This window comes from Hibiscus syriacus, unplaced genomic scaffold (assembly GCF_006381635.1).
Source record: "Hibiscus syriacus cultivar Baekdansim isolate YM2019G1 unplaced genomic scaffold, ASM638163v2 tig00110831_pilon, whole genome shotgun sequence".
In the NCBI taxonomy this organism is placed as follows: Eukaryota; Viridiplantae; Streptophyta; class Magnoliopsida; order Malvales; family Malvaceae; genus Hibiscus; species Hibiscus syriacus.
The window spans coordinates 5,720,510-5,730,774 of record NW_024062882.1 but is presented as its reverse complement, the minus strand read 5'-3'; the positions used below and the strand labels follow the sequence as shown (position 1 = coordinate 5,730,774).

The 10,265-nt window shown below is 34.7% G+C and overlaps 3 protein-coding genes across 3 annotated transcripts; 2 read left to right on the top strand and 1 right to left on the bottom strand.

Moving 5' to 3' along the window:
- The first annotated feature begins 866 nt into the window (after positions 1 to 866).
- LOC120142636 (nudix hydrolase 13, mitochondrial-like) lies at positions 867 to 2,410 on the top strand. Its single transcript, XM_039157172.1, has 6 exons — positions 867 to 1,002; positions 1,180 to 1,306; positions 1,586 to 1,682; positions 1,768 to 1,855; positions 1,951 to 2,099; positions 2,179 to 2,410. The coding sequence occupies exons 2-6, from the start codon at positions 1,236 to 1,238 to the stop codon at positions 2,389 to 2,391; spliced, it is 618 nt and encodes a 205-aa protein (XP_039013103.1). The 5' UTR covers positions 867 to 1,002; positions 1,180 to 1,235; the 3' UTR covers positions 2,392 to 2,410.
- Positions 2,411 to 3,455: 1,045 nt separating this feature from the next.
- LOC120142889 (protein DMP7-like) lies at positions 3,456 to 4,022 on the top strand. The gene has a single exon (XM_039157365.1). It carries the CDS (start codon positions 3,456 to 3,458, stop codon positions 4,020 to 4,022), a length of 567 nt encoding a protein of 188 aa, XP_039013296.1.
- An 868-nt stretch (positions 4,023 to 4,890) lies between these two features.
- On the bottom strand, positions 4,891 to 5,803 carry LOC120142637 (uncharacterized protein At4g28440-like). Its single transcript, XM_039157173.1, has 2 exons — positions 5,461 to 5,803; positions 4,891 to 5,100 (listed from the first exon to the last, which is right to left on the bottom strand). Exons 1-2 carry the CDS (start codon positions 5,708 to 5,710, stop codon positions 4,898 to 4,900), a joined length of 453 nt encoding a protein of 150 aa, XP_039013104.1. The 5' UTR covers positions 5,711 to 5,803; the 3' UTR covers positions 4,891 to 4,897.
- Positions 5,804 to 10,265: the final 4,462 nt, after the last annotated feature.

Below are 10,265 nucleotides of genomic sequence, written 5' to 3'. Positions count from 1 at the left end.
TTTATTCCCAACTTAAAATCATACGTATATCTCTGATTAGTAATATCTACGAAAGACTCCTTGTATTAACAACACTTTAAAAATTCAAGAATCCAAGCTTACGACCGTACCAAAAATCTGTGGGTTATAATGCTATAATCTCTTTTTTTTTTAAGAAACAATTATAAAATTTGATATGCATGAAACATAAAAATAATATTTATGCGAATTAACGGATCTTACAAATTTGACGTTGAATTGAATATCGAGACGTCGGTCATGAAATCACCGACTGGACTGGATAGGAACCACGATGGGCCCCTTGTTTGCGTGCCTGCTCCGACGTTTGGGCCTGTTTGATGCCGATTTTAATAATTTAAACCAAATTATTATTTTATTTCCCGAAGTTGACCTCGAAGTAAACGCTATTGGCGTGTATCCCAAGAGCATGACCATTTCAACTATAGCTGTTCTTGGATTCTTCCTGCAATCACCATTAAACCCAAATTAAACAATAAAAAAAAAATTAGAGAAGATGACATTTCTTCCTTTACTTTCCTTTTGGCATTTTCTGGGTTTTGATTCTCCTCTAAATGGACATGCTTACACATATATTCCCCCCTTCATTTTGGAATATATGGTCTTCACTAGCTTCTGAATATTCTAGACTTGCATGTAAATGAAGTCGGTTTTTCCCTTCAAATTAAGACACAAAAGCATGGGGATTTGTCCAAGTCAACTCGGAAACAACGATGAGTCAGACCGGACCTTCTATGATGATGACGTGATTAGGCCCCCTTACCTGCTGCGATGATGATTCCATGATGCTGCACGTTCCTCCCCCTTATAAAAATCAATGGAAAAAGGACTCAAACAATTAGTTTTTACTATCTTTTCTTTTTTCCTCTCAGCTTTTGAAGGAGATGAAGAAGATCTTGGTTCGTGGTTCAATCGTTACAGGAAAAGGCCGTAGTTTTAGTTGAATAAATAACAGTTCCTGCAAGTTCAATCCTACAAGAAAGGGTAATTTCTTTGATTTTCTGCCTGCTCTTTCCTGCTGCTAATTTGGTAAAAACAAGTAAATTTCGATGAAGGAGCAATAAAAGTTTCAGACTTAGCGTTGCCTTTATTGACTTGTTTGCTTCCTATTAAAAACTGGGTTTGCTCATTCTTTTTAAGCTTTTTCCCATTGCTTTATAGCTTGTTCTTCGACCGTAAAGCTTCAGGATTTGTTGGTTTCAACTAAAGGGGTCACCATGTCTTACTTGCCCGCTCGAAAGGGGAGACACAGACAACGGTACACGGATCATCTGAGGCTTGTTGCTGGGTAATCTCCAAATCTTTTATCTAATCCACTAGCATTTGTGATACGAACACCAGAGGCGTCAAATTAGTTATCTTGGACAATAAGTTAACGTTCATTTCGAGACCGAAACATCAGTAGATTAATGCGTTGATTGCAATCAGAACGATTCCCTCAAATCTACTGATGTTTCGGTCTTGAAAAACAACGTTAACTTCTTTTCTAAGATGAGTAATTCGGCCCCTCTCTTGTTGCTATCGATTTGTAGATGCATCAGTGCTTTATTCCTGGTGTTTGTTGTAGGTGTATTCCATACAGACTGGAGAATGATACCGAAGAAAGCAGGATCAGTGTTCTAATGATATCCACGCCGAACCGTGATGATCTTGTTTTCCCCAAAGTACATATACACTTTCCCCCTCTTCTCCATTCCCTAATTAGACGCTACACAAGTATGACCTTTTATTGTCAACATGATTTTCCAGGGCGGATGGGAAGATGACGAGACCGTGCACGAAGCGGCATGTCGGGAGGCCCTCGAGGAAGCTGGAGTCAAAGGAATACTCGATGTAGGTATCGATTTTATCGAATTGTTAATGAACATACGACTTAGTACATGCTCCATGGCATGCGTGATGATGAAGAAAGACATTTTGGTTTGTATCCAGGAGGATCCACTGGAGTGTGGGAATTCAGAAGCAAGAGCAAACAGAACAGCTGCAGCCTTGAAGGTGGTTGCAGAGGTTACATGTTTGCCTTGGAGGTGACCGAGGAACTCGATTCGTGGGCCGAACAGATCACTTACAACAGGAAATGGGTCAGTAATAATCGAGAAACGAGTATTTTTTTTTAATAATACGATGTGATTATAAAGTAATATCTGTTTTGTTTAACAGGTTTCGCCTGAAGAGGCGTATAAGTTGTGCCGGTACGATTGGATGAGAGAAGCGCTGGGGGTACTGTTGAGAGGGATGAAGAGGCGGCAGCAGCAGCAGCAGATGTTACCAGCTGGTTGCTCTGCAAACCCATCAAACCTTGAAGAGTCTTTACAAATAAGTGTATTGTCCAGGTTAATGACTTCAACTCCTAGCACTAGGCAAGTGTTATGAGTTACATAATTGTGATTAAATCTGATTATCAATAATTGGGATCACTTGTCAAAAAGGTTATGGCGGATCTTGTCTTCCTATATATATTTATATAACGCTTTTTGTACTTTGAGAGGACTTTCCATAAAATGTTTATATTTTCTTATATATTTAATCAGGTATAAATATATTTTAAATTTTAATAAGATTCTTAAAAAATATATTTAAGATTTTTAGAAATTGATTTACCTAACTAACAAGTGGTAGGCAAAGCGTGGATTTCAGAAATCGCTGATATAAACATTGGAAAACAAGAAAAGGGAAAGGAGCTTTCAAATGTGTTACTCGTGGGTTGTGAGCTAACGGTTAACATCGAACAGTGCCATAATGACTTTACACATTGGTTTGATGAAGTCAAGAAGGAAAGCCATGCCCTCTAATTTACCAATTTATTTAAAACATTGTTATAATAATTATTTTGCACATATTTTTTTTTCAAGAAAATATTAATTAAGTAATATTTTCCATTCATTTTAAATAAATTAAAATAAAAATTCATTATATATAATTATACAATGGGTAAATTCTTGAAATGACCACTAACATTTCACAAATGTTTACTTTTAGTCACCGGATTTAACATACACACGTCCTGCAAATATAGTTGCTCGAACTCAAGACCTCAAAGGAGAACAACGTTCTATTTCACATTTTAACGGAACGTATAACATCATCAAGCTAACGTTTAACAGCTTACTAATAAAAAAATATTATAAAACAATAACGTATTATGTTGGTACAAGCGCACATTAAGAACTTGTAGGATGGTTGTTTTGTTTGGAGGCAAATTTGTGAAACTGAGGTTCCTTAATTATCAATTATGGTCTGTAAATCGTAACGCCCGCTCTCTTATAACAAAACCACCAAATTTACTCATGTTTATGCTAACTGTTTCCCATGCACTTAGTTTCACGACGGTTTCCATTTCCCTACAAATGCTTCCCATTTCTTTCATGTCAATCGTATAATCTCTGCAAATTACATTGTGGAAAGATCAACGAAAGCTTGAAGCAATTTGCTTTATCATGGACATCACAGCCGAAGAACAGAAACAATCCCTCTTGAAGAATGTCGAAACCGGAGCCGGAGAGCCTCAGACCAAGTCGGAATGTCCATTATTACAACCAATATTAAAGCAACCAAAGACCAAGAAACAAAAGATCGTGAGAAAGACGTTCAAAGGAACCACCATTTTGTCAAAGCTTCTGCCTACAGGCTCCGCCCTAACGTTCCAATTACTGTCCCCGATTTTAACGAACAACGGCCGGTGCAAAACCGAGCTCTGCCAAAACTTGCTGCTCGGCCTCGTGGCGTTTTGCACCGGAGTCTGTTTCTTTCTTTCGTTCACCGATAGTCATAGAGATGAAAGAGGCAAGGTCCGATACGGGGTGGCTACGTTTAGAGGGCTATGGGTGATGGATGGCAAGGTTGAACTTTCGGAAGAGGAGGCAAACAAATATAAGCTCAAGTTCATTGATTTCCTCCATGCTTCGGTGTCGATAATGATTTTCATGGCACTTGTTTTGTTCGATCAAATGTTGTCAACTGCTTTCGTCCGAAGACGGCAGAGGGTGGTGATGATTTGTGGCTGAAGTTGTTGCCTGCATGCATTGGAGCCATTGGCTGCCTTTTGTTTGTTTCATTCCCTAGTAAGCGCCATGGAATTGGCTGCCCTCTCTCCAAGAATTAATTATTAATCTCAGCTATGCAAGTAATCTTTTTCGTGTTTTACAAGAGGCACATGGGAAAATTGAGTGTAACATGATCAATTTGATGAAGATTTTTTTTTTGCAAAAATTATATATTATGGATTAAATTGAATAAAGTGTAAAGTTCACGACAAATCATAAAAGTGAAAACTTGATGCCAGAAAGAAATAATTGAAGTCTCAAAAGGCTTCTGACTTAGTCGACGGGATTGTTTTACAAATTTTGTCAATAAATGATTTAAAAATTATCATCATAAACCCTACTTTTGTGTTTTAACCATAAACTCTTACGGCAAAACGAAACCAGTGGTGGATTTACAACAAGTTCAAAATGTTTTTAGTTTAAAACTTGTTTTGTTGATTGTGTCGCCTTAAAATCTTATTTATGTCTACTATCACATAAAATTTTAATGTTTATTAACATATGTGTACCGACTCTATAAAATATTTCCGAGTCTGTAACAGATCAAAACTAGTAAGTACTACACAATTAATTTTTCCAAAAGTTAAGCTGATCGTTCATATAGCATAAACAAGAAGCAAATGAAAACCCAAATAAACTTCACAATAAGATGTCCAATACTAGTAAGTACTACAGCAATCTCAAAGGACTAATCTTGACACTAAACCAAACCAAACCAAACCAAAGTATTCACTTCCTATATATATATATTCATTCACTCATAAGATCAGCCCCTAATTCATACCCTGATCAGGAACAGTAACAAGCTCATATTCATTTACTCATAAGATCAGCCCCTAATTCATACCCTGATCAGGAACAGTAACAAGCTCATATTCAACTAAAGAAAGATTGTTATCTTCTTTAACCTCGAATTTAGCAGGCTCGGTTACCTCGATCCGTCCCCATTTGTCGACTGCTAGCCTCATTGTAGTCCCCTTGAACATAACAATCTTAGCATTCCGTAAAATCACAGTTGCGCCTTTTGTCATAAGATCGACTGCATCAGATGGTTTGAATTTAATAATTTCATCATATCTTCATCATCGTCGTCAAAATATTTGATTTTTATTTTCTTTTTGTTATACATCTAACAATACCATGATATGATAATATGCAATCATGAAAAAAAGATGCACATCTACTATGATAACCATTAATATATTACTTTGTTCCAAAATCATCTCCGAAATCAAAAGCAAAGTATTTCTAGAAATAGGAAGCAGAGCATATATACAAACACAACCAATTTTCTTTATCGACTGCTCAATAAAGTCCATCACCATACGAAATCAATCGAAAATACATAGGCTATATATTTAAAAAACATACATATTGATAAGAGGGAAAAAAGGGATGCCTTGTTCGTTGCGAGCAGTGAAGATGATGGTGCCGGTCTCATCTCCGACAACGCACTCAGCGATTCGGGCCGGAGGGGCAGGTCGAGATAGGAGAGCACGTGACCTGTTGGGCCTGGAGGAAGTGTTGACAGGAGTCGTCTCTACCACTTTGACGATCAGAGTGTGCCCGGTCGTACCGGGTTTCAAATCCTCCACTTTCACAAACACCGGCTTTCTCTTAGCGTTCGCCTGTCCAGTCGCGGTCTCCATTTCTTAATCGGAGGATTTGGTTTAGTCTAAAACCCTAGGAATTCGGAATGATTTTAATGGGATGGGTATATAAACACGAATCGGGAAGTTATAGGGTTTTCAAGTTATTTGGGAAATTGGGTGAGCTGCTGTTATATATAATGGACGAAAGTTTATTTGGGTGATGACACGTGTTTAAATTGTATTGGGAAGACTACTTCTCCAAGGGGTTTCATTCATTCAACTTAAAAGGTAGAGAAACTGAGGGCATGAAGGAAAGAATCAGTCTCTTCATTGCCTAAAAGAGTTTGCTTTTCTTTAATAAAGTCCTCAACTCGTAAAATTTCTTAACAATGTCTTGGAATAAAGTCATTGCATAAGGTCTTCAGGATTTTTAAGATCTTTCGACTAATTATAATCTTTTAATTTGATCATGTTAATTCTATCATCAGTAAATTCTATCATATAATGGTCAAATTAATCTATCTTATCAACCTACGAATAACAATCATTATCTTAAACCTGACACTCACACGAGGTGAGCATTCGATCGAGTCGAGTAAAAAAATTTTAAGTTATTCGAGTTGACGAGTTGTATTTTACAACTCGAACTTAACTTGAATTTTTTTTGAGTCGAGTTATTCAAGTTTCTGTACTAATTTTATTATAATTATTTATAATATTATGACAATGATTTGTTAAATTGAGTAACATGCAAAGTTTAGGGACTAAATAAAAAAGATAATATATCTTTAGTTAAAAAAATAACAATTAAAGTTACATAAGTATTCTATTGTGGTATATGAGCATGTGGTTCAAGTTTGGTAAAACAAAGTGACTTAAAATAGATCACAAATTGAAGGAACAAGGAGATTATGAAAAATTGAAGGACTTAATTGAAAAATAAAAAATTTGTTATCAGAAAGAGGTATTGAAAGTACACGTGTATTCTATTATGGTTTAGGAGCATGTGGCTCAAATTTGATAAAAATGACTTAAAATAAATGACGAATTGAAGAAATAAGGAGATTATGAAAAATTGAAGGACTAAATTGAAAAATAAAAAAAATTGTTATCAAAAAGAGGAATTGAAAGTACACATGTATTATACTATGGTTTAATAACATGTGGTTCAAATTTGGTAAGAAATAGACCTAAAAATAAATGAGGAATTGAAGAAATAATGAAATCATGGACTAAATCGTAAAACTGTCAAAATACTGGGTCAAATTTTCAGTTTTTCGAGTAACTCGAAATTCAAAATTTCAACTCGACTCGGACTAGAAAACCGAATTTATAATTTGAGTTGACTAGAATAACTTGACTCGAATAACTCGAAATTGAAAAAAAAAATCGATTTTTCCAGTCGAGTTTTGTTCACCCCTACTCACATGCTTATATTATTCATCATCTTCATTCTTCCGAGAAAAATATTACCGACTATAGACGGACTGAGTGTGGGTGGGTTGTGATCGTCAATTTTAGATATAATTTTTTATACATTTTATTGATAATATATTTTTATTCTTAAAATTTTATCAGTTTATTCATCTCTAAAATTTTAAAAGTTCGTCCATAATATAAAAGCATATAATCATACGCATGTCCTTACCAACTATAATTCTCGTCCAAGCCATAAGAGAACCGCTTATGACCATTGTAAACCACATTTTACCATCAACGTTATTGTTTGAAATTCCGAGAATTCATACTTAAAACGTAAAATGTCATTTAACTTGGTTTGTTAATTATTATACATTATACAACAAGATAAATTACCCGTTTACGGGGACGGACGCATTAATTTGTGTTAGGAAGTGTTGACAACAGTCGTCTCTACCACTATGACGATCAGAGTGTGCCCTTACCGGGTTTCAAATCCTCTACTTTCACAAACACCGGTTTTTCTCCTAGCATTTGCCTGTCCCGTTGCGGTCGCCATTTCTTAATCGGAGGATTTAATTTAGTCTAAAACCCTGGGAATTCGGAGTGATTTTAATCGGATTGGTTTATAAACACGAATTGGGAAGTTCTAGGGTTTTTAAGTTATTTGGGAAATTGAATGAGCTGTTGTTGATCATTAATATAAATAATGGACGAAAGTTTATTTGGGTGCTGACACGTATTTAAAATTTATTGGATTTTATGAAGACTAAACATTTCCCCTTCTCCAAGGGTTTCATTCGGGAAATTATAAAGAACAACATAATAACATAATGCTAAAAAAGGGTGCAATCGGAAATTTTAAAAGAAATTTAATAAAAATAAGTTTATCGTTACTGGTAATATTGAATTAAATTTAATATATAGGTTGCAAATATTTTAAAATAATTAAAAATGGCTTAACCGGGTAACTTAAGTTGCTGGTAAGTATCAATACTTCTTTTTAAAGAAAATCGATATTTTTGAAATTTATAACATTTCAGATCGCAACCTACTATTCAGATAGAAACCAACTTATCATGTTGTCGTCTGAATGAATAAGGCCACATCAGTTTAAAATTTGATAACATTTCATTATATTAGTAATATTAATTATTTTTAATTTATTTTGTGACCGTTAGAAGGATAATAATTTAAATTTCAACAATTATTATTATAGTAACATATAACTTTTTTGGTTTCTAGATAGAGCTTTTTGTGATGTAAATTGATTATATCGATATATGTGGTTTTCTCATGTATATCTTCTTCCTTTTCTTAGGATTCTAATGTCTTGGAGTCATCTACTCATATACCTACTCAAAATTCCTGGGTGATTGACTCAGGAGCCACATACCATATGACTAATTCCTCAATCAAATTTCTCACCTACACACCCTGTCCTAGCAACAAAAAAATCACAATTGCAGATGGTACTATCATAATCGTTGCTGGCTAAGGAGATATTACTATAAGTAAAACCCTATTGGTTAAAAATGTTCTACATGTACCTAAACTATTTAATAGTCTCATATCTATCCAAATGTTTATCAAAGACACTAACTGCAGTGTTTTGTTTCATCCTACACAATGCATTTTTCAAAAGCAAGGAACAAAGAGGATGATTGGGTGTGCTAGGGAAGTAAACAACCTATACTATCTTAAAGACCCTAGTGGACCAGTTAGAGTCTTGAATATCCAACCATTGTCTCTTTTATCATAATCTAGTGCCAATGAATACAAAATCTGGCTACACCATTTTTGCTTTAGTCACTCACCTTTTAAAGTTTTAAGGATTATGTTTCCCTTTTTGTTTAAATCCCTAAATATTAAAGAATTTTATTGCGAAGTATGTGAACTTGCAAAACATAAACGTTTTTCTTTCCCAACAAGCAATAAAAGACCACCAACCTTTTACTCTCATTTACAGTGATGTTTGGGGGCCTTCCACTATTCCTAATATAACTGGGTCTAGATAGTTTGTGTCATTTATAGACGATTGTACTCAGGTTTCATGGATCTTCCTACTAAAATAGAAATCAGATGTTACATCAACCTTTAAAACCTTTTACACTATGATTAAGACTCAATTTGGGACTGAAATAAAGCGATTCAGATCAAACAATGCCAAAGACTACTTTAATCAAGTTATATCTCCATACTTTCTAGAAAAAAGTATCATTTATAAATCCTCCAGTGTAAATACTCCCCAACAGAATGGTGTAGCAGAAAGAAAGAATGACCATATACTTGTTATAATAAAAGCTTTTTCTATTTCAAAACAAAATTCCTAAACAATAATGGGGAGAGATTATGTTAACTGCCATTTACGTGATAATTAGACTACCCACTAAAATTCTTGAATTTCAAAGACCCCTTCAGATCCTCACAATTTTTTTCTTTCAAATTCCTGTCCACCACTTAATCTAAAACCTAGAATATTTGAGTGTGTTGCTTTTGTTCATATATATTCTCAGGGCCAAGGTAAGCTTGATCTAAGGGCATTAAAATATATAATTTTTGGCTACTCTTCCACTCAAAAAGGCTACAAGTGCTATCACCCACCTACAAGGAAACACTACACCTCTATTGATGTTACTTTTATGGAAAAAGAAAGTTATTTTACTGTTCCTTATCTTCAGGGGGAGATATTATTTAGGGAAGATAAGAATACAAATTTTTTCTACTTCAGCTACTCATTGACTTCCCTACACCTACACAATCTAAACAAACACAACCTGCTTCTACTCCAACTTCTCCACAACCAAAGCTAATATGCCACAACCAAACATTCCAGACACTACTCGTCCCCTACTGGTCTATTCAAGGAAGAAGGCACCTATGCATATTCAATCATTCATTCTCTTGCTCCTATAAATTTTGAAACTCATCATGATCAAAATGATACTGAAAATTTTATGTCTACTTCTAATTTTGAATTTCCCATTGCTATTAGAAAAAGAAAAATAATTTGTACTACAAAACTTTCTTCCTATTTATTCATGACTTACAAAAACTTATCCCCTAATCACAAAGCCTTCCTTATCAACCTAAATGTCATTGTCATTCCTAAGAATGTATCCGAGGCATTAAAGACTGAAATCTGGAAAAAGGTTATGAAAGATGAAATGGAAGCACTTGAGAAGAATAAAAC

What these genes read in the sequence shown, in the direction of transcription:
- LOC120142636 (XM_039157172.1), top strand. Translation starts at nt 1,236, where the DNA reads ATGTCTTACTTGCCCGCTCGAAAGGGGAGACACAGACAACGGTACACG. An exon ending in CATCTGAGGCTTGTTGCTGG is followed by an intron (nt 1,307 to 1,585) that starts GTAATCTCCAAA and finishes TGTTTGTTGTAG; the next exon opens with GTGTATTCCATACAGACTGG. An exon ending in TCACTTACAACAGGAAATGG is followed by an intron (nt 2,100 to 2,178) that starts GTCAGTAATAAT and finishes TTTGTTTAACAG; the next exon opens with GTTTCGCCTGAAGAGGCGTA.
- LOC120142637 (XM_039157173.1), bottom strand. Translation starts at nt 5,710, where the DNA reads ATGGAGACCGCGACTGGACAGGCGAACGCTAAGAGAAAGCCGGTGTTT. An exon ending in CACTGCTCGCAACGAACAAG is followed by an intron (nt 5,101 to 5,460) that starts GCATCCCTTTTT and finishes CATCTGATGCAG; the next exon opens with TCGATCTTATGACAAAAGGC.
- LOC120142889 (XM_039157365.1), top strand. Translation starts at nt 3,456, where the DNA reads ATGGACATCACAGCCGAAGAACAGAAACAATCCCTCTTGAAGAATGTC.